The 23,507-nt window shown below is 47.0% G+C and overlaps 1 protein-coding gene across 1 annotated transcript in view; it reads left to right on the top strand.

Annotated features, from left to right (window-relative positions):
- Positions 1–10,913, top strand: part of ELL (elongation factor for RNA polymerase II) — a 110,564-nt gene extending 99,651 nt beyond the window's left edge. The window contains exon 12 of the mRNA XM_075337853.1: positions 9,392–10,913. Within this exon, the coding sequence (XP_075193968.1) occupies positions 9,392–9,499 (108 nt within the window). The 3' untranslated portion in view covers positions 9,500–10,913. The remainder of the gene's footprint in view (positions 1–9,391) is intronic.
- The last annotated feature ends 12,594 nt before the right edge of the window (positions 10,914–23,507 follow it).

The raw sequence follows: 23,507 nt of genomic DNA, 5'->3' as shown, positions 1-23,507 counted from the left end.
TTATATCTAGGATCTGACCAATTGCCACAAGCTTGTAATGTTTGCTGGTAACAATAGAAGGTATTGTAGAAGACGAGGGTGCTTCTGTCACTGTGATCAGGCACACCAAGTGAAAGTAGCTCTGTCACAGTCCTCCGGTTCTGGTTCATTTCTTTTCATCAGACCACAGTGCCTTGCAAAAGTATTCGGCCCCCTTGAATTTTTCAACCTTTTTCCACATTTCAGGCTTCAAACATAAAGATAATTTGTAATGTTATGGTGAAGAATCAACAACAAGTGGGACACAATTGTGAAGTTGAACGAAATTTTTCTTTGTCGCTCCATTGGGAGACCCAGACAAATGGGTGTATAGGCTATGCCTCCGGAGGCCGCACAAAGTATTACACTAAAAGTGTAAAGCCCCTCCCCTTCTGCCTATACACCCCCCCGTGCTCCCACGGGCTCCTCAGTTTTTATGCTTTGTGCGAAGGAGGCAGACCTGCACACATAGCTCCACAGATTAGTCAGCAGCAGCTGCTGACTATGTCGGATGGAAGAAAAGAGGGCCCTTAACAGGGCCCCCAGCATGCTCCCTTCTCACCCCACTCTTGTCGGCGGTGTTGTTAAGGTTGAGGTATCCATTGCGGGTACGGAGGCTGGAGCCCACATGCTGTTTTCCTTCCCCATCCCCCTCAGGGCTCTGGGTGAAGTGGGATCCTATCGGTCTCCAGGCACTGAGACCGTGCTTCATCCACAACTCCTGAGGAGCCTGCTGGATAGGAGCCGGGTATCGTTCAGGGACATGGCCCTGCTACTTTAAGGTACTCTGTGTCCCCGTGGGGACCGCGCACAGCAACACTCCTGCATTGCTGGGTGTGCTAGTGCACCGGGGACCGCGGCGCTGACCGCGTTTGTGCCATTATACACTGCAGCGTCGCTGAGTGTGTTTGTGTATGGGGACTACCGCGCTGACCGCCGCTGCCATTGTTTTTACTGAGGCGCGGCTGGGACTGTTAGTGCGCCGGGGACTCTGCGCCGGCCGCGCTTATACGGCGGCCGCGCTTATAACTCGAGTCTCCGGCTTTTGCGGCCTAGTCTCTTTTTCTTCCCGCCCTCAGCCCTGCCAGTCAGGGGAAGGGCGGGACGCTGTACAGCACGGCAGCACTGAGAGCTGGAGCATGCTTTGCATACTCCACCCCCCTCACTGTGCACAGTGAGGCACCAGCTCCCGCACTTTCTGGGTCACGCCCACGGCTCCCTCCTCTCCTCAGGACGCCGGCAGCCATGCCTGTCAGCTCCTAGGACGCTGCAGAGGGGAGACAAACGCTGGGAGACCCAGGCAGGGATTCTGGTGGCCACACAACCGCTTTAAGCGGGCGGTAAGCAGCACCTGAGGTGCTGGCCCCACTTGTGCAGAAGTGTGATTATAGTTTATATGTTTACAGGCTATACTTTACACTGTATGGTGCACAGTTGATTTCTGGCTATATACCCTGTGGTGTTGCTCAAAGGAGACAACAATATGGCGCCCACAAGAAGCAGGGGTGCCAAAACACAGGCTTACTATGCTGCCTGCGCCGCATGTACAACCTCGCTACCGGCAGGTTCCACTGACCCTCATTGTATGCACTGTTCGGCCCCTGTGGCACTTACTCAGCCGGAGCCTCTGCTAAGGGGGGCCCAGGGGGAACAACCAGCTAACACTGTCCAGGTGACAGGGACGGAGTTTGCAGTTTTCACTGACAGACTTTCTGAGACTATGGCTAAAATACTAGAAGCTTTGCAGTCCAGACCGGTATCTCAGACCATGGGCACTGTGGAATCACTGCCCCCTAGTCCCCCTCAGTTGGAACAACAATGTCTCCCCGGGGTGTTTCATAGATCCCAGGGTGAGGTCTCTGACACGGACCGCAGTCCCAGACCGCCTAAGCGAGCTCGCTTGGAAATCCCCTCGACCTCATCACATTGTTCAGGGTCTCCGAGAGATGACTCTCTGTATGATGAAGCGGAGGTAGCTTATCAGGATTCTGATCCTGAGGCCGCTCTCAACCTTGATACTCCTGATGGGGAGCCATAGTGAATGATCTTATTGCGTCCATAAATAAGATGTTGGATATTTCTCCCTCAGCTCCTCCAGTAGAGGAGTCAGCTTCTCAGCAGGAGAAGTTCCGTTTCAGGTTCCCCAAGCGTACAGCAGTATGTTTCTGGATCACTCCGACTTCAGAGACGCAGTCCAGAAACACCGAGTTTGTCCAGATAAGCGTTTTTCCAAGCGCCTTAAGGATACACGTTATCCCTTCCCCCCTGACGTGGTCAAGGGCTGGACTCAGTGTCCCAAGGTGGATCCTCCAATCTCCTGACTGGCGGCTAGATCCATAGTTGCAGTTGAAGATGGGGCTTCACTCAAGGATGCCACTGCCAGACAGATGGAGCTCTGGTTGAAATCCATCTATGAGGCTATCAGCGCGTCTTTCGCTCCAGCATTCGCAGCAGTATGGGCACTCCAAGCTATCTCAGCGGGTCAAGCCCAAATTGACACACTCACACGTACGTCTGCGCCGCAAGTGGCTTCCATAACCTCTCAAACGTCGGCATTTGCGTCCTACGCTATTAATGCTATCCTGGACTCTGCGAGCCGTACGGCGGTTGCAGCCGACAATTCGGTGGCATTACGCAGGGCCTTGTGGCTACGGGAATGGAAGGCAGATTCGATTGCCAAAAAGTGCTTAATCGGTTTGCCATTTTCTGGCGACCGTTTGTTTGGTGAGAGATTGGATGAAATCATAAAACAATCCAAGGGAAAGGAAACTTCCTTACCCCAGGCCAAACCAAAATTACCCCAACAGAGGAGGGGACAGTCGAGGTTTCGGTCCTTTCGGGGTACGGGCAGAGCCCAATTCTCCTCGTCCAAAAGGCCTCAGAAGGATCAGAGGAACTCCGATTCATGGCGGTCTAAGTCACGCCCTAAAAAGACCGCCGGAGGTGCCGCTACCAAGGCGGCTTCCTCATGACTTTCGGCCTCCTCACACCGCATCCTCGGTCGGTGGCAGGCTCTCCCGCTTTTGCGACACCTGGCTGCCACAGGTAAAAGATCGATGGGTGAGAGACATTCTGTCTCACGGTTACAGGTTAGAGTTTAGCTCTCGTCCTCCGACTCGATTCTTCAGAACATCTCCGCCTCCCGAGCGAGCAGATGCTCTTCTGCAGGCGTTGGACACTCTGAAGGTAGAAGGAGTGGTGATCCCTGTTCCTCTTCAGCAACAGGGTCACGGTTTTTACTCCAACCTGTTTGTGGTTCCAAAGAAGGACGGGTCTTTCCGTCCTGTCCTGGACCTAAAACTGCTCAACAAACACGTAAAGACCAGGCGGTTCCGGATGGAATCCCTCCGCTCCGTCATCGCCTCAATGTCCCAAGGAGATTTCCTTGCATCGATCGATATCAAAGATGCTTATCTTCACGTTCCGATTGCTCCAGAGCATCAGCGCTTCCTGCGCTTCGCCATAGGAGATGAACATCTCCAGTTCGTGGCACTGCCGTTCGGCCTGGCGACAGCCCCCCGGGTTTTCACCAAGGTCATGGCTACAGTAGTCGCGGTCCTCCACTGCCAGGGTCACTCGGTGATCCCTTATTTAGACGATCTGCTGGTCAAGGCTCCCTCCCAAGAGGCATGCCAGCACAGCCTCGACGCTACTCTGGAGACTCTCCAGAGTTTCGGGTGGATCATCAATTTTCCAAAGTCAAATCTGACACCGGCCCAATCGCTGACATATCTTGGCATGGAGTTTCATACCCTCTCAGCGATAGTGAAGCTTCCGCTGAACAAGCAGCGTTCACTACAGACGGGGGTGCAATCTCTCCTTCAAGGTCAGTCACACCCCTTGAGGCGCCTCATGCACTTCCTGGGGAAGATGGTGGCAGCAATGGAGGCAGTCCCTTTCGCGCAGTTTCACCTGCGTCCTCTTCAATGGGACATCCTACGCAAATGGGACAGGAAACCGACGTCCCTCGACAGGAACGTCTCCCTCTCTCAGGCAACCAAAGCTTCCCTTCGGTGGTGGCTTCTTCCCACTTCTTTATCGAAGGGGAAATCCTTCCTACCCCCATCCTGGGCGGTGGTCACGACGGACGCGAGTCTGTCAGGGTGGGGAGCAGTTTTTCTCCACCACAGGGCTCAGGGTACGTGGACTCGGCAAGAGTCCTCGCTTCAGATCAATGTTCTGGAGATCAGGGCAGTGTATCTGGCCCTAAAAGCGTTCCAGCAGTGGCTGGAAGGCAAGCAGATCCGAATTCAGTCGGACAGCTCCACAGCGGTGGCATACATCAACCACCAAGGCGGGACACGCAGTCGCCAAGCCTTCCAGGAAGTCCGGCGGATTCTACTGTGGGTGGAAGTCACAGCCTCCACCATATCAGCAGTTCACATCCCGGGCGTGGAAAACTGGGAAGCAGACTTTCTCAGTCGCCAGGGCATGGACGCAGGGGAATGGTCCCTTCACCTGGACGTGTTTCAGGAGATATGTTGCCGTTGGGGCATGCCGGACGTCAACCTAATGGCGTCCCGGCACAACAACAAGGTACCGACGTTCATAGCACGGTCTCAAGATCCCAGAGCTATGGCGGCAGACGCCTTAGTTCAGGATTGGTCGCAGTTTCAGCTCCCTTATGTGTTTCCTCCGCTGGCACTGTTGCCCAGAGTGTTACGCAAGATCAGGGCCGACTGCCGCCGCGTCATCCTCGTCGCTCCAGACTGGCCGAGGAGGTCGTGGTACCCGGATCGGTGGAATCTCACGGTCGGCCAACCGTGGGCACTACCAGACCGACCAGACTTGCTGTCTCAAGGGCCGTTTTTCCATCTGAATTCTGCGGCCCTCAACCTGACTGTGTGGCCATTGAGTCCTGGATCCTAGCGTCTTCAGGATTATCTCAAGAGGTCGTTGCCACTATGAGACAGGCTAGGAAACCAACATCCGCCAAGATCTACCACAGGACGTGGAAAATTTTCCTGTCGTGGTGCTCTGCTCAGGGTTTTTCTCCCTGGCCATTTGCCTTGCCCACTTTTCTGTCCTTCCTTCAATCTGGACTAGAAAAGGGTTTGTCGCTCGGCTCCCTTAAGGGACAAGTCTCAGCGCTCTGTGTTTTTCCAGAAGCGCCTAGCCAGACTTCCACAGGTACGCACGTTCCTGCAGGGGGTTTGTCACATCGTCCCTCCTTACAAGCGTCCGTTAGAACCCTGGGATCTGAACAGGGTGCTGATGGTTCTTCAGAAACCACCATTCGAGCCAATGAGAGATATTTCTCTCTCACGCCTTTCGCAGAAAGTGGTTTTCCTAGTAGCAGTCACTTCACTTCGGAGAGTGTCTGAGCTAGCAGCGTTGTCGTGCAAAGCCCCTTTCCTGGTGTTTCACCAGGACAAGGTGGTTCTGCGTCCGGTTCCGGAATTTCTCCCTAAGGTGGTATCCCCCTTTCATCTCAATCAGGATATATCCTTACCCTCTTTTTGTCCTCATCCAGTTCACCAATGTGAAAAGGATTTGCACTTGTTAGATCTGGTGAGAGCACTCAGACTCTACATTTCTCGTACGGCGCCCCTGCGCCGCTCGGATGCACTCTTTGTCCTTGTCGCTGGCCAGCGTAAAGGGTCACAGGCTTCCAAATCAACCCTGGCTCGGTGGATCAAGGAACCAATTCTCGAAGCTTACCGTTCTGCTGGGCTTCCGGTTCCCTCAGGGCTGAAGGCCCATTCTACCAGAGCCGTGGGTGCGTCCTGGGCTTTGAGGCACCAGGCTACGGCTCAGCAGGTGTGTCAGGCGGCTACCTGGTCGAGCCTGCACACTTTCACGAAACACTATCAGGTGCATACCTATGCTTCGGCGGATGCCAGCCTAGGTAGACGAGTCCTTCAGGCGGCGGTTGCCCACCTGTAGGAAGGGGCCGTTTTACGGCTCTATTACGAGGTATTATTTTACCCACCCAGGGACTGCTTTTGGACGTCCCATTTGTCTGGGTCTCCCAATGGAGCGACAAAGAAGAAGGGAATTTTGTTTACTTACCGTAAATTCCTTTTCTTCTAGCTCCAATTGGGAGACCCAGCACCCGCCCCTGTTTTTTTGTGTACACATGTTGTTCATGTTGAATGGTTTCAGTTCTCCGATATTCCTTCGGATTGAATTTACTTTAAACCAGTTTATAATTTTTTCCTCCTTCTTGCTTTTGCACCAAAACTGAGGAGCCCGTGGGAGCACGGGGGGTGTATAGGCAGAAGGGGAGGGGCTTTACACTTTTAGTGTAATACTTTGTGCGGCCTCCGGAGGCATAGCCTATACACCCATTTGTCTGGGTCTCCCAATTGGAGCTAGAAGAAAAGGAATTTACGGTAAGTAAACAAAATTCCCTTCATTGCTTATTTTAAACTTTTTTAAACAAAAACAAACTGAAAAGTGGGGTTTGCAATATTATTCGTCCCCTTTACTTTTAGTGCAGCAAACTCACTCCAGAAGTTCATTGAGGATCTCTGAATGATCCAATGTTGTCCTAAATGAACCATGATAAGCCACCTGTGTGTAATCAAGGCTCCGTATAAATGCACCTGCTCTGTGATAGTCTGTGTTCTGTTTAAAGCACAGAAAGTATCATGAAGACCAAGGAACACAACAGGCAGGTCCATGGTACTGTTGTGCAGAAAATTAAAGCCGGATTTGGTTACAAAAAAATTTCCAAAACTTTAAACATCCCAAGGAGCACTATGCAAGCAATTGTATTGAAATGGAAGGCGTATCCTACCACTGCAAATCTACCAAGACCCGGCCGTCTATCCAAACTTTCATCTCAAACAAGAAGACGACTGATCAGAGATGCAGTCAAGAGGCCCATGATCACTCTGGATGAACTGCAGAGATGTACAGCTGAGGTGGGAGAGTCTGTCCATAGGACAACAATCAGTCGTACACTGCACAAATCTGGCCTTTATGGGAGAGTGGCAAGAAGAAAGCCATTTCTCAAAGATATCTATAAAAAGTGTTGTTTAAACTTTGCCAAAAGCCACCAGAGAAACGCACCAAACATGTGGAAGAAGGTGCTCTGGTCAGATTGTACCCAAATAGTTCCATTTTGGTTTCATGTCAAACGATATGTTTGGCGTTAAAGCAACACAGCTCATCACCCTGAACACACCATCCCCACTGTCAAACATGGTGGTGGCAGCATCATGGATTGGGCCTGCTTTTATTCAGCAGGGACAGGGAAGATGGATAAAATTGATGGGAAGATGGATGGAGCCAAATATAGGACCATTCTTGAAGAAAACCTGTTGGAGTCTGCAAAAGACCTGAGACTGGAATGGAGATTTGTCTTCCAACAAGACAATGATCCCAAACATAAAGCAAAATCTACAATGGAATGGTTCACAAATAAACTAATCCAGGTGTTAGAATGGCCAAGTCACAGTCCAGACCTGAATCCAGTCGAGAATCTATGGAAAGAGCTGAAAACTGCTGCTCACAAACGCTCTCCATCCAACCTCACTCTGCTCCAGCTATTTGCAAAGGAAGAATGGGCAAGAATTTCAGTCTCTCGATGTGCAAAACTGATAGAGACATACCCCAAGCGACTTGCAGCTGTAATCGCAGCAAAAGGTGGCGCTACAAAATATTAAATTAAAGGGGCCAAATAATATTGCACGCCCTATTTTTTCCCATTATTTATTTTTTATAAAAGTTTTTAAAATAAGCAATACATTTTGTTCAACTTCACAATTGTGTCCCACTTGTTTTTGATTCTTCACCATAACATTAAAATCTTCATCTTTGTTTGAAGCCTGAAATATGGGAAAAGGTTGAAAAATTCAAGGAGGCCGAATACTATTGAAAGGCAGGCTGAAGGTGTTTCACTTTTGTCTACGTTTGACGTGTCCGATCATTTCATACTGTTCAGCAGGATGTATATTCTGCTGGAAGATAATTCAATCATTTTTGCCTGTGTCAAAATTGTATTGTCTTCTTCAAGTAGAGTAGTCTTACTGAGAGGCCCTTGTTTAGTAGAGGTTCCTTCAGTCTATATAATGCCCAGTCCTCGCAGACTTTCCTTTCTCCAGCCATCGTTGTTACCGATGATAGTGTTCGTATATTCTGTGGCTCTCTAGCTGGTGTACGTAGATTATGAAGACTTGCTGGGAGTTGCAGATCTGCACGGGGCAACGTCAGGTGATTCCATAATGACTGATACACAATAAGTCCTTTTGCATGTAGACTGCAAACCACAGATTAAATGTATTTTTCTGTAAGGCAGAGAGGTGAATTGATGAACACAGTGGGGCATATTTATTAAGCTAAGTGCAACAAAATTCTGGCTTCATGGGTGCCAAAACTCTTATGACGTGCACAATGTTTCTAATGTGTTTTAGATACTTTTTATGACGACCAATAAAAGTCTTTAGCTAGAGTTAAGCAAGTACCTAACTATTCATACTCTCTATACTCACAACGAGTACTGTCTATACTGGCGTATTCATTCTGAACAGTGTGTGCAATGCAAGTCAATGGGGAAAAACTTGCAATCTAACTAGTAACCCGAATGCCATACTATTTGTGTGAGTAACGAATAGTGCAAAATTCTGGTTGCTCGTTACATTGCGAATTTTCCCCATTGACTTGTATTGCACACGCTATTCTGAACGAATACGCCAGTATAGACAGTACTTGTTGTGAGTATAGCGATTATGAATAGTTAGGTACTCGCTCAACTCTAGATGTAGCATAATGTGTAAATGCACCAGAGTTTTGACATACATTTTTAACACAAAATAAGCAGTTTCATAAATGATGTACACTTAGACTAAATATTCATTAAACCTCTCCAGCGTTTTTATTTTATTTTATTTTGTTCAATTTCACCGCTGAGTGATGCTTTAAATCAAAGTCCTCTCCCCTTTCATATACTCGCCTTCCGACTTCATCTGTTTCCAACATACCTCCTCGTATCCGCATTATATGATTTAATGGAGTAAGTTGGAGGTCACAAATCAATACAACTCTATGAGAGCCTCGTTCAGGCTCTGAAAGACTTGCATTGAGAGCTTGTGATGTAACTTCTTACACCCAGCCAGTCACAAGTTACAGCTTCAAAATAGCACCGCGGACCGGAGCGACTCTGAAAAAAGATGAAAGTGCCGGAGAGTAAGTGTACAGGGACTTGGGTTTAATGCACTACTCCAGCAATGAAAAAAACAAATACTGGAGTGGTGCTTTAAAATCACAGTTACATCAGTCAGCATGAGCTACTTTGATAAATAACTAGCATTTTAAGACTGTGCAGTCCAAGTTTTGCTTTGTCTGAAAATGTTGTGATAAATCTGCCCTATAATGTTACAGAAGTTCTTGTAGTTCATTGTTCTTACAACTGTTTCTTCTCTTTCAGTCAAATCCAAAATACAGTGAGGAGAAGAACAGATGTGAATACCTTCATAATAAACTGGCTCACATAAAGAAACTAATTTCACAGTATGACCAACAGTCATGCCATTAATGCCCACATCCAGGTAGCAGTATCTGTGCACCTGGGCATGTGAATATTTTTTTTTTTTTTTGTGCTGGTGCTACCCCTTTCTCCAGGCGCCAGCACCAGTGAAAGTATTTGCCGTAAGGCGTATTCAGCCTTTTGATTTGAGTTCATGCAAGTTTGTCTTGCGAAGCCAAGTAGTGGAAGCTGCACGTGTCTGAGGCACTTTCTCTATAAATGCAGTTTCAGTACAATTTACAAATATACATATATATATACAGTATATATATCTATTTTTTTTTTCCTTTTCTCACTGGCCTCCTTTCATTTTCTTTGTCTCTTTTTAATATTGGTTGGACTAATGAGAAATATACAAATGCCAAAAGAAGATATGCTATTTTTATTTCACAAATTATTGCTGGAATCCAATAATAAATTAATTAATACTGTTAAATGTTTGCTGAGACTTCAAAGTGTGGTTTTAATAAGTCCTATACACAACATTGTAAGGGTTAAACATTTTTGCTGCTTGATTCAATATCTTAATGACTTAGGGCTGACTTCACAGTGTAAAGAGATCCTATGCCACATGGAATTGCTCCCTAAGTCTAGCCCATTAATTTCCATGTGAATTGTCAATTTTCATAGAATTCACTTGTAAATGAAAATGTTAACAATTTGCTTTTTAATTTGCCAGAATGGCCAATGACATCACGTTGTATAGCACAGCCTATAAGGAAACAGTATCACAACCACTATAAAAACTAAAGGTAATTCAGAAGCCATTTTAGGGTGTTACTCGCTTTACCGTGTTTCCCCGAAAATAAGAGTCTTATATTAATTTTTATTCCCAAAGATGCACTAGGTCTTATTTTCAGGGGATGTCTTATTTTTCCATGAAGAAGAATTCATATTTATTGTTGAACAAAAAAAATGAACATTTTTTTATTTACTGTACAGTAGTTTTCATCACAAACCAGCATAAACAGACAAACTGAATCCTATCAAGAATTTATTGGTACTGCCATTATTTCCATGTACAACATGCCCTGGTGTTCTGTTCGGCAGCCATGCTTCAAAACAAAAACTTTGCTAGGTCTTACTTTCAGGGGAGGCCTTATATTTAGCAATTCAGCAAAACCTCTACTAGGTCTTATTTTTAGGGGATGTCTTATTTTAGGGGAAACAGGGTAGAGAGGACTTGAAAGTGCACAGCTCAGAGTTGGGGAAAGAAAAGGCTAATACATTGGACAACCACTTCAGACAGTGTGTGGTGTAAAACTTCAGAACTGAAGATGGGACATGGAAATAGTAGTCTATGTATAAGGCTGGGGCCACACTGGGACTAATGCGATCCTCACATGACACTCTGCTCACGCTAGCAGCACAGCAGAGCCGAGTGTCATGCAAGTGTCACTGCGACTGAGGTCCGATCATGCGAGGAGGGGCGGGCCAATGCTGAGGAGGGGAGGGCCAGCACAGAAGGAGAGGGAGGGATTTATCTCCCTCTCTCTTCCGTTGCCGGCTATTGCCATTCTTGCACTGCACTCACAGTACACTGGTGTACCGCGAGTGCAGTGCGTTCTTTCTCTCGCCCCATATACCTGAATGGGTGCGAAAGAAAGCGTCTCGCATTAGTCGCAGCATGCTGCGATTGTTTTCTCAGTCCGAGTGGGTCCGAGAAAATAATTGCTCATGGGTGCTGGGACATAGGTTAATATTGGTCTGAGTGGAATGCGATGTTTTATCACATTCCACTCGGTCCGATTTTCATGCCGTGTGGCTTAGGCCTAATACATAGTTTCAATTGACATGGAAGATAGAGCGAGACAGGAAAGGCGTCTGCAGCAGGAGACTCCATGTGAATGATCATTGATGTAAAAGTGCATCTCCATAAATTAGAATATTATCAAAAGGTTAATTTATTTCAGTAATTCAATAGAAAAAGGGAAACCCATGTACTATACAGTGTGTTCACCCATATCCTGTCCACCGCCATTAACTTGAGAACGGCGGCAGCTATAGGCATAGAAGTGGTGTCGATTCGTATTGAATTGATGATTCCCTACAACTTTGTAATTCACTTTTTTTTTTCTCTATCTCGTTCCGTTTTCAAGATAAAAATGCTAACTCCGTTGTTTTCCACCAGGTGGCGCTATTGGTGGTTTCATTGCGTAGCGCATGGCTACTTTACTATACCTAGACACCACTTCTATGCCTATAGCTGCCGCCATTCTCAAATTAATGGCGGTGGACAAGATATGAGTGGACACACTGTATAGTCATTACACACAGTGATCTATTTCAAGTGTTTATTTCCATTAATGTTGATTATTATGGCTTGCATCCAATGGAAACCCAAAAAGGATGATCCAAAAATGTAATGTAGCCAAGAATAATCCCAATAAAAACATAAACTCATCCTGCAAGCCCTCACATGACTGACTGCACAAATCTAGAATAATTATAGTTCTCAAAATCTTTTTTTTTTATGTTTTTACAAAAAAATTTTTTGAATCACTATATCTGGTATAGCTAAAATCGTAACAACCTGAAAAATAAAGCAGTCTAATCACTTTTTCCACATGGTGAATGGAGTAAAAAATAAAGCCAATTTCTTAACTTGCTGTTGATTTATTCATTTATCATCCCAAATATCCCAGTAAAGGCCACGTTACATGCAACGACGTATCTAACGATATATCGCCGAGGTCACAGATTCTGTGACGCACATCCGGCCTCGTTAGCGACGTTGTTGCGTGTGACACCAACGAACGGCCGTTAACGATGGAAAATATTCACCAAATCGCCCATTGTTGACACGTCGTTCATTTTCAAAAAATCGTTGGTTGTTGAGGACGCAGGTTGTTCGTCGTTCCTGCAGCAGCACACATCGCTATGTGTGACACCGCAGGAACGAGGAACAACACCGTACCTGCGACCGCCCACAATGAGGAAGGAAGGAGGTGGGCGGGATATTCCACCCGCTCATCTTCGCCCCTCCGCTTCTATTGGGCGGCCGCTGTGACGCCGAACGAACCTCCCCCTTAAAAAGGAGGTGGTTCGCCGGCCACAGCAACATCGCTAGTCAGGTAAGTCCGTGTGATTTGGGCCTGACTATGTTGTGCGCCACAGGCAGCGATTTCCCCGTGACACACAACCGACGGGGGCGAGTGCTTCCAATGTCGCTGCGTATAAAGCCCCCTTAAGGCATAGCTTTATCTTGCGCTGTCGACTGAGCACTTACACTGGACTTTTCATATAAATCTCTGAAATGCGTGATTCAGATGAAACCCCTGACAGAATATTCCCTATAATGAGGTAGAGGGAGTAACCTTGGACTATCTGCTTATGATTCTTCGGTGTCCATCTTTTCAGTGGTGCATATAAGGAGCAGTCAACCTGTTTTGTGCACTTCTGAAAAGTACACAACTGAACAGAGGCCAAACAGAGTCCAGAGTAAAGCTGGGTTTACACACTACAACATCTCCAAACGACATTGCTGTAACGTCACCGGTTTTGTGACGCAATAGCGATGTTGTTTGCGATGTTGCAGTGTGTGAAACTTATCAGCGACCCGGCCCCTGCTGTGAAGTTGTAATCGTTACAAATCGTTCAGGACCATTCCTAGGTCCTTTGTTTCCCGCTGTGCAGCATGAAGTTTCAGTGTGTGAAGACTTTGCAGCGACTTTGTTAGCAACTTCCCTTTCAAAAGGCTGCTTATCAACGTCCCCAACAACCAGCTAAGTCGCTCTGCAGGTCCGGATCGCTGTTGAGTTGTTGGCCAGGTTTGCATGTTTGACAGCTCACCAGCGACTTAGCAGAGACTTAGGGAGGTCGCTGTTACGTCACAAAACCGGTGACGTTACAGCGATGTCCTTTGCGATGTTGCAGTGTGTAAACCCAGCTTTACTCTGCTGGCTCCTTTATAGTGAATGTGTCCCTTGGGGGTGTCATCTGAATCCTGTAATTTGTAGATTTAGATGAAAACTGTGATGCACGTTCTCAGCATAGAGCACAAGATAAATGTGATCCAAAATGTTCCCTATATAAGCTGCAACTCGCACTACAAAAAAGTTCCTCGTTTGGGTCCATTTGTCAATGAAAATCTAGGTGGTTTCATGGTGCAGGTAACACAAAAGCTCTGGAAAGGTGCTATAGCTTCCCACAAGAGAAATCCAGCAAAACCTGTGCTCCCAAATCCAAATGCCCCCATTCTTCTGAGCCCCACAGTGTGCCTAAACCACATTTATTGTCCCTGTTTAACAGTACTGCTTTTTGGAGAGCCCACTTAATTTACAGGCTATGTGTCTCTTCAAGCAAAAGCTGTACACAATATTCGGGCATCCCAATGGCAGATCTGCAATTTTCACTCAGGAACATCCATTACTGCTTGTTTTTGGAAAACGCTCATGGAGTTGTAATCGTCTATTAATTTCCAGAATGGGGGTCACTTGAGGTGGTTTCTGCTTTTATGACACTTAGGGGCTCTGTATATGGAGTCTGAGACTTATACTAGAAAAATCTCTGCTATGACATTCAAATAGCGCTCCTTCCCTCCTGAGTCTTGCCGAGTGGCTAAGCAGTACTGTACAGCCATATTTAGCATAAATTGTGACAAATTCTTGTGCTATTTTTACCCATTTTTCCATGTAAAATTTGAGGCAAAAAATGTACCGTAATTTATTTTGTTCATCATCGCCCAATGGTATAACATTTTGTGAAGTACATGTATTGTTAATTTGCTCACTGCACCCCTAGATGAATTTATTTTGGGGTCTAGTTTGTAAAATTGCATGACTTCTGAGGGTTTCTGCTGTTCTAGCACCTCAGGGGCTCTGCCATTGTGCCATGTAATACTCAAACATGCCAGAAAAATCTGAACTCCTTCCCTTCTGTGCTTTGCACTGTGCCTCAAAAGTAGTTTTCAACTACATATGCTGTATTGTACTCAGGAGAAATTGCACAACAAATTGTACTGTTCGTTTTCTCCTATTATACTATTGAAAATTAAAAACTTGAGGCCAAAGCAACGTTTTATTGGAAAACATCATTTTACATTTATTCAGCCCACTGTATACAATTCTGGGAATTACTTGAGCGTTAAAAATGCTCACTACACTCCTAAATTTCGTGAGAGGGGTAGTTTCCAAATGGGGTCCCTTGTGGGGAAGTTTCCACTGTTTAGGCACATCAGGAGCTCTGCAAATTACACGTCCAAAGTAGACTTGTCGCAAAATGTTTTTTTTATTAACAAATTAGTCTTGGGGTACTTTCACACTTGCGTTCAGCGCAGTCCGTCACTATGGAGAATAGCGCAGTCCGTTAACGCACTGCGCTATTCTCCATAGACTTGTATGGACGACGCACTGTAACGCAATTGTCAGTGTTGCATCCGCTGCACGATGCAGCGTCGTTATTTTGACGCTGTGCCGGGCGGGAGGAACGCAGCATGTAACTTTTTTTTTTTTTTTGAGCAGTGCAATCCGTAGGATTTCACTACGCATGCTCTCTCTGGCTCCCTGCACCCGTAACCAAGGTAAATATCGGGTAACCAAGCAAAGTGCTTTGCCGATATTTACCCTCGCTACGTGTGCAGGGAGCCCCACACTTCCCCGCTTGGCTCCGCCCCCTCCCGCACTCCACATGTATGTACAGTTAGGTCCAGAAATATTTGGACAGTGACACAATTTTCGCAAGTTGGGCTCTGCATGCCACCACATTGGATTTGAAATGAAACCTCTACAACAGAATTCAAGTGCAGATTGTAACGTTTAATTTGAAGGTTTGAACAAAAATATCTGATAGAAATTGTAGGAATTGTACACATTTCTTTACAAACACTCCACATTTTAGGAGGTCAAAAGTAATTGGACAAATAAACCAAACCCAAACAAAATATTTTTATTTTCAATATTTTGTTGCGAATCCTTTGGAGTCAATCACTGCCTTGAGTCTGGAACCCATGGACATCACCAAACGCTGGGTTTCCTCCTTCTTAATGCTTTGCCAGGCCTTTACAGCCGCAGCCTTCAGGTCTTGCTTGTTTGTGGGTCTTTCCGTCTTAAGTCTGGATTTGAGCAAGTGAAATGCATGCTCAATTGGGTTAAGATCTGGTGATTGACTTGGCCATTGCAGAATGTTTCACTTTTTTGCACTCATGAACTCCTGGGTAGCTTTGGCTGTATGCTTGGGGTCATTGTCCATCTGTACTATGAAGCGCCGTCCGATCAACTTTGCGGCATTTGGCTGAATCTGGGCTGAAAGTATATCCGGTACACTTCAGAATTCATCCGGCTACTCTTGTCTGCTGTTATGTCATCAATAAACACAAGTGACCCAGTGCCATTGAAAGCCATGCATGCCCATGCCATCACGTTGCCTCCACCATGTTTTACAGAGGATGTGGTGTGCCTTGGATCATGTGCCGTTCCCTTTCTTCTCCAAACTTTTTTCTTCCCATCATTCTGGTACAGGTTGATCTTTGTCTCATCTGTCCATAGAATACTTTTCCAGAACTGAGCTGGCTTCATGAGGTGTTTTTCAGCAAATTTAACTCTGGCCTGTCTATTTTTGGAATTGATGAATGGTTTGCATCTAGATGTGAACCCTTTGTATTTACTTTCATGGAGTCTTCTCTTTACTGTTGACTTAGAGACAGATACACCTACTTCACTGAGAGTGTTCTGGACTTCAGTTGATGTTGTGAACGGGTTCTTCTTCACCAAAGAAAGTATGCGGCGATCATCCACCACTGTTGAGATCCGTGGACGCCCAGGCCTTTTTGAGTTCCCAAGCTCACCAGTCAATTCCTTTTTTCTCAGAATGTACCCGACTGTTGATTTTGCTACTCCAAGCATGTCTGCTATCTCTCTGATGGATTTTTTCTTTTTTTTCAGCCTCAGGATGTTCTGCTTCACCTCAATTGAGAGTTCCTTAGACCGCATGTTGTCTGGTCACAGCAACAGCTTCCAAATGCAAAACCACACACCTGTAATCAACCCCAGACCTTTTAACTACTTCATTGATTACAGGTTAACGAGGGAGACGCCTTCAGAGTTAATTGCAGCCCTTAGAGTCCCTTGTCCAATTACTTTTGGTCCCTTGAAAAAGAGGAGGCTATGCATTACAGAGCTATGATTCCTAAACCCTTTCTCAGATTTGGATGTGAAAACTCTCAAAGTGCACACTCCCAGCTGCAATATAAGCCCATATTATATATATAATTGTATTTCTGAACATGTTTTTGTAAACAGCTAAAATAACAAAACTTGTGTCACTGTCCAAATATTTCTGGCCCTGACTGTATATATATATACACACACACACACACACACACACACACCTTTCCTCAGCCATGGCCCACTCCGCACTCCGCCCCCCCGCACACATTCTCGGAGGCCGAACGATCAGCTGATCGACCGGCCGCCGGCATGAGAGTGCTCAGCTGAGCGCCCGGCAGCCGGCTATTGAGAGCGATCAGCTGATCGTTCACAATAGTCTACAGTTTTACCGGCAGCAAAGAAGGAAAAAAAAAAAAAAAGCTTTCCGTTGTTTTGTACGATCCGTTGCATCCGTCACACAATGCAATGCAACGGATACCGTTCAACACAAGTGTGAAACTAGTCTTATAGAACTATCTGGTTTAGAGGCATAAAAATTCAAAGTTCAAAAATTGCTAAATTTTTATAATTTTTTTTCTTTTTTCATAAACGCAAATAATATTTACCATTAACATGGCATAAAACGTCTCATGGAAAAAAAACAATCTTCGAATCACTGGGATCCGTCAAAGCGTTTTAAAGTTATTAACTCAAGTTATACTGGTCAGAATTGGAAAAATTGGCCCAAGTCAGGAAGGCAAAAACAGCTATAGCACGAAAGTGTTAGAAATAAATATACATTATTTCTTTCTACATGCACACTCGTATAGATGTAAATTTGATTAGTAAAACAACAAACCTTTTGTTTTGCGATATTTTCACAATGCACTTAACCACTTAGTGATCCAGCTAACTGATATATTTTTTTAATTATTTTCTTTTTAATGAGGAAGGCATATTTTTTTTTTTTTTTTTTTTTTTTTTTTAATCTGACCAGTGTCACTTTATGCAGTAATAACTCTACAGCACTTCATTGTATTCTCGTCATTTTGAGTTTTTCTTTCTTTTTAGTCATGCATTGTATTTGTTAGTGGTAAATTTAGGTGTATATTTTTTGTTTATTTTTATTTGTACTTTGATCAAAACTCTGATATTTTCACAAATAAATATATACATATAGTTACACTACAGTTCAAAGGTGTAGTGCCACTTAGGTATTTCCTTATTTTTGAAAGAAAAGCACTTTTTTTTCTTTCTTCTTTCAATGAAGCTAACATTAAATTAAACAAATATTTACTACATTAACAATGTATAAAGTATGACTATTCTAGCTGCAAATCTCTGGTTTTTAATGCAATATTTACAAAGGTGTGTCGAGGCACATTTCTAACAACCACCACTCCAGTGTTCTAATGGTACATTGTGTTTGCTAACTGTGTTAGAAGGCTAATGGATATTTAGAAATCCCTTGAAAGCCCTTGTGCAAGTATGTTGGCACTGCTGAAATCACTTTTGCTGATTAGAGAAGCTATAAAATTGACCTTCCTATGAGCTAGTTAAGAATGTTGAGCATTATATTTGTTCCATTAAACTCAAAATGTTTAGAAAGAGAACTTTTATGTGAAGCTTAACAGTCTATCCTTGCTCTTAGAAATGAAGGATATTCCATGCGAGAAATTGCAAAGAAGAAGGGAATTTTGTTACTTACCGTAAATTCCTTTTCTTCTAGCTCTTATTGGGAGACCCAGACGATTGGGGTATAGCTACTGCCCTCTGGAGGCCACACAAAGCACTACACTAAAAGTGCAAGGCCCCTCCCCCTCTGGCTATACCCCCCCCGTGGTATCACGGGTTCTCCAGTTTTAGTGCCAAAGCAAGAAGGAGGAAGCCAATAACTGGTTTAAACAAATTAACTCCGAATAACATCGGAGAACTGAAAAACCGTTCAACATGAACAACATGTGTACCCGCAAAACAACAAAAAAACATCCCGAAGGACAACAGGGCGGGTGCTGGGTCTCCCAATAAGAGCTAGAAGAAAAGGAATTTACGGTAAGTAACAAAATTCCCTTCTTCTTCAGCGCTCTATTGGGAGACCCAGACGATTGGGACGTCCAAAAGCTGTCCCTGGGTGGGTAAATAAATACCTCATGTTAGAGCTGCAAAACAGCCCTCCCCTATGGGGGTGTCACTGCCGCCTGCAGGACTCTTCTACCTAAGCTGGCATCCGCCGAAGCATAGGTATGCACCTGATAATGCTTGGTGAAAGTGTGCAGACTGGACCAGGTAGCTGCCTGGCACACCTGTTGAGCCGAAGCCTGGTGACGTAATGCCCAGGACGCACCCACGGCTCTGGTTGAGTGGGCTTTTAGCCCTGAAGGAACCGGAAGCCCCGCAGAACGGTAGGCTTCAAGAATTGGTTCTTTGATCCATCGAGCCAGGGTGGCTTTAGAAGCCTGCAACCCCTTGCGCGGACCAGCGACAAGGACAAAAAGTGCATCGGAACGGCGTATGGGCGCCGTGCGGGAAATGTAGATTCTGAGTGCTCTCACCAGATCTAGCAAACGTAAGTCCTTTTCATACCGGTGAACCGGATGAGGGCAAAAAGAAGGCAAGGAAATATCCTGATTAAGATGAAAAGAGGATACGACCTTAGGAAGAAACTCCGGAATGGGGCGCAGCACAACCTTGTCCTGGTGGAACACCAGGAAGGGAGCCTTGGATGACAGAGCTGCCAGCTCAGACACTCGCCGAAGCGATGTGATGGCAACAAGAAACGCCACTTTCTGCGACAGCCGAGAAAAGGAAACTTCCTTCAGAGGCTCGAAGGGCGGCTTCTGGAGAGCAACTAGTACCCTGTTCAGATCCCATGGATCTAACGGTCGCTTGTACGGGGGCACAATATGACAGACCCCCTGCAGGAACGTGCGCACCTTAGGAAGACGTGCTAGACGCTTCTGAAAAAACACGGATAGTGCCGAAACTTGCCCTTTAAGGGAGCTGAGCGACAAGCCCTTTTCTAACCCCGATTGCAGGAAAGAAAGAAACTTGGGTAATGCAAATGGCCAGGGAGACACTCCCTGGGCCGAGCACCAGGATAAGAAAATCTTCCACGTTCTGTGGTAGATCTTAGCAGAATTCGACTTTCTAGCTTGTCTCATTGTGGCAATCACTCCTTGAGATAATCCTGCAGATGCTAGGATCCAGGACTCAATGGCCACACAGTCAGGTTCAGGGCCGCAGAATTCTGATGGAAAAACGGCCCTTGGGACAGTAAGTCTGGTCGGTCTGGCAGTGACCACGGTCGACCGATCGTGAGATGCCACAGATCCGGATACTACGACCTCCTCGGCCAGTTTGGAGCGACGAGTATGATGCGGCTGCACTCGGATCTGATCTTGCGTAGCACTCTGGGCAAGAGCGCCAGAGGCGGAAACACGTAAGGGAGCTGAAACTGCGACCAATCTTGAACCAAGGCGTCTGCCGCCAGAGCTCTTTGATCGCGCGACCTCGCCATGAATGCCGGGACCTTGTTGTTGTGCCGGGATGCCATTAGGTCGACGTCCGGCACTCCCCAGCGGCGACAGATTTCCTGAAACACGTCCGGGTGAAGGGACCATTCCCCTGCGTCCATGCCCTGGCGACTGAGGAAGTCTGCTTCCCAGTTTTCTACGCCTGGGATGTGAACCGCGGATATGGTGGATGCTCTGTCCTCCACCCACATTAGAATGCGCCGGACTTCTTGGAAGGCTTGCCGACTGCGCGTCCCTCCTTGGTGGTTGATGTATGCCACCGCTGTGGAGTTGTCCGATTGGATTCGGATCTGCTTTCCTTCCAGCCACTGCTGGAAGGCCAGTAGGGCAAGATACACTGCTCTGATTTCCAGAACATTGATCTGAAGGGTGGACTCCTGCGGAGTCCACGTCCCCTGAGCCCTGTGGTGGAGAAACACTGCTCCCCACCCCGACAGACTCGCATCTGTCGTAACTACTGCCCAGGATGGGGGCAGGAAGGATCTTCCCTGAGATAATGAGGTGGGAAGGAGCCACCATTGTAGAGAGTCCTTGGCCGTCTGGGAAAGCGAGACTTTCCTGTCCAGGGACGTTGACTTCCCGTCCCATTGGCGGAGAATGTCCCATTGAAGTGGGCGCAGATGAAACTGCGCAAAGGGAACTGCTTCCATGGCTGCCACCATCTTCCCTAGGAAATGCATGAGGCGCCGCAAGGGATGCAACTGGCCCTGCAGAAGAGATTGCACCCCTGTCTGTAGTGACCGCTGCTTGTCCAGCGGAAGCTTCACTATCGCTGCTAGAGTATGAAACTCCATGCCAAGATACGTTAGTGACTGAGTCGGTGATAGGATCGACTTTGGAAAGTTGATGATCCATCCGAAAGACTGTAGAGTCTCCAGCGTAGCATTCAGGCTGTGCTGACATGCCTCCTGAGAGGGAGCTTTGACCAATAAGTCGTCTAGGTAAGGGATCACCGAGTGTCCCTGAGAGTGCAAGACTGCTACCACCGCCGCCATGACCTTGGTGAAGACCCGTGGGGCTGTCGCCAGACCAAATGGAAGAGCTACGAACTGAAAATGGTCGTCTCCTATCACAAAACGTAGAAAACGTTGATGTTCTGTAGCAATTGGCACGTGGAGATAAGCATCTTTGATGTCTATTGAGGCAAGGAAGTCTCCTCTGGACATTGAGGCAATGACAGAGCGGAGGGTTTCCATCCGGAACCTCCTGGCGTGCACATGTTTGTTGAGCCGTTTTAGGTCCAGAACAGGACGGAACGAGCCGTCCTTTTTTGGAACCACAAAGAGATTGGAGTAAAACCCTTGCCCTTGTTCCTGAGGAGGGACTGGGATAACCACTCCTTCCGCTTTTAGGGAATCCACCGCCTGCAGCAGAGCATCTGCTCGGTCTGGATGTGGGGAGGTTCTGAAGAACCGAGCTGGAGGACGAGAATTGAACTCGATTCTGTACCCGCGAGACAAAATGTCCGTCACCCACCGGTCTTTGACCTGTGACATCCAAATGCCGGAAAAGCGGGAGAGCCTGCCCCCGACCGGCGATGCGGAGGGGGGGGGCTGGAAGTCATGAGGTAGCCGCTTTGGAAGCGGTACCTCCATTTGCTTTCTTGGGGCGTGTGTGAGTCCGCCACGAATCTGAGTTTCTTTGCGTCCTCTGAGTCCCTTTGGACGAGGTAAATGGTGTCTTGCCCGAACCTCGAAAGGACTGAAACCTCTGCTGCCACTTTTTCTGCTGAGGTTTGGATGTTCTGGGTTGTGGTAAAGAGGAGTCTTTACCCTTGGACTGCTTAATGATGTCAGCCAATGGCTCGCCAAACAGTCTATCTCTAGACAAAGGCAAACTGGTTAAACATTTTTTGGAACCAGCATCTGCTTTCCAGTCCTTTAACCACAAGGCTCTGCGCAAAACTACCGAATTGGCGGACGCCATTGAGGTGCGACTGGTAGATTCTAGGACCGCATTGATAGCGTAAGACGCAAACGCCGACATCTGCGTGGTAAGGTGCGCCACTTGCGGCACTGCTGGATGCATGATAGCATCCACTTTTGCTAAGCCAGCTGAAATAGCCTGGAGTGCCCATACGGCTGCGAATGCCGGAGCAAACGACGCGCCTATAGCTTCATAGACAGATTTTAACCAAAGGTCCATCTGTCTGTCATTGGCATCTTTAAGTGAAGCGCCATCCTCCACTGCAACTATGGATCTAGCTGCAAGTTTGGAAATCGGGGGGTCTACCTTTGGACACTGTGTCCAGCGCTTGACCACCTCAGGGGAGAAAGGGAAACGCGTATCTTTAGATCGTTTAGAGAAACGCCTTTCTGGGTGAGCGTCGTGCTTCTGGATTGATTCTCTGAAGTCAGAGTGATCTAACAAAGCACTCAATTTACGCTTGGGATAAAGGAAACGAAACTTTTCCTGCTCCGCAGCCGCCTCTTCTGCTGAAGGGGCTGGGGGAGAAATATCCAACAGCCTATTGATGGCTGAGATAAGGTCGTTTACCATGGCATCCCCATCCGGGGTATCCAGGTTGAGAGGGGTTCCAGGAGTGGATTCCTGATCACTCTCATCAGACACATCACAGGGAGACTGATTGCGCTGAGACCCTGAGCAGTGTGAAGACGTCGAGGGTCTTTCCCAGCGAGCTCGCTTAGGGTGGCTGGGGCCATCATCTGAGTCATAATCCTCGGCCTGTGAAGCCGGGGACCCCCCTGTGGGCTGGATACATTCCAAGTAAGGGGGACCTGAGGACAGAGGCCTCGCCGTGCCCAGAGACTGAGCCCCATGCATAGATTGCAAGGTCTCAAGGATTTTTGCCATAGATACAGACATATTATCTGCAAAAACTGCAAAGTCTGTCCCTGTCACCGGGGCAGAACTTACAAGCGTCTCAGCCTGGGTCGCTACCTCTCCTGACTCCGGCTGGCGAAGCAGCACCGGGTCGGAGCATTGCACACAATGGGGGTCATCGGAGCCTGCTGGTAGATTAGCCCCACATGCAGCACACGCAGTATACACAGCCCTTTTTGCCTTGGCCGCCTTGCGTTTTGAGGATGACATGTTGCTGCTTCCACAGAGCGATCTGGGATATGCAGCCAGAAGCGCACCTCACAGTGCAAGTAATACAATAACTATATATCTGTACCCAGTACACTGATACACAGTGAGGCACTAGAGGGACCAGCACAGAAAAATCGCTTACCGCCCGCTTAAAAAGCGGGTGTGTGGTCGCCAGATAGCCCCTAGTCCAGGTCTCCCAGAGCCTTGCGTCCTTCCTCCAGCCAGGCATGCATGTAATGGCTGCCGGCGTCTCGAGAGAGGAAGGGGGGCGGGCCCTGGGCGTTCCTGGCCAAGAGCGGGAAGCCTGCTTCCCTCTGTGCCAAGTGAGAGGGCTGGAGCATGTAA

The sequence above is a fragment of the Anomaloglossus baeobatrachus genome, chromosome 1 (genome assembly GCF_048569485.1).
Source record: "Anomaloglossus baeobatrachus isolate aAnoBae1 chromosome 1, aAnoBae1.hap1, whole genome shotgun sequence".
In the NCBI taxonomy this organism is placed as follows: domain Eukaryota; kingdom Metazoa; phylum Chordata; class Amphibia; order Anura; family Aromobatidae; genus Anomaloglossus; species Anomaloglossus baeobatrachus.
This window is presented reverse-complemented; position numbering and strand designations above follow the sequence as displayed.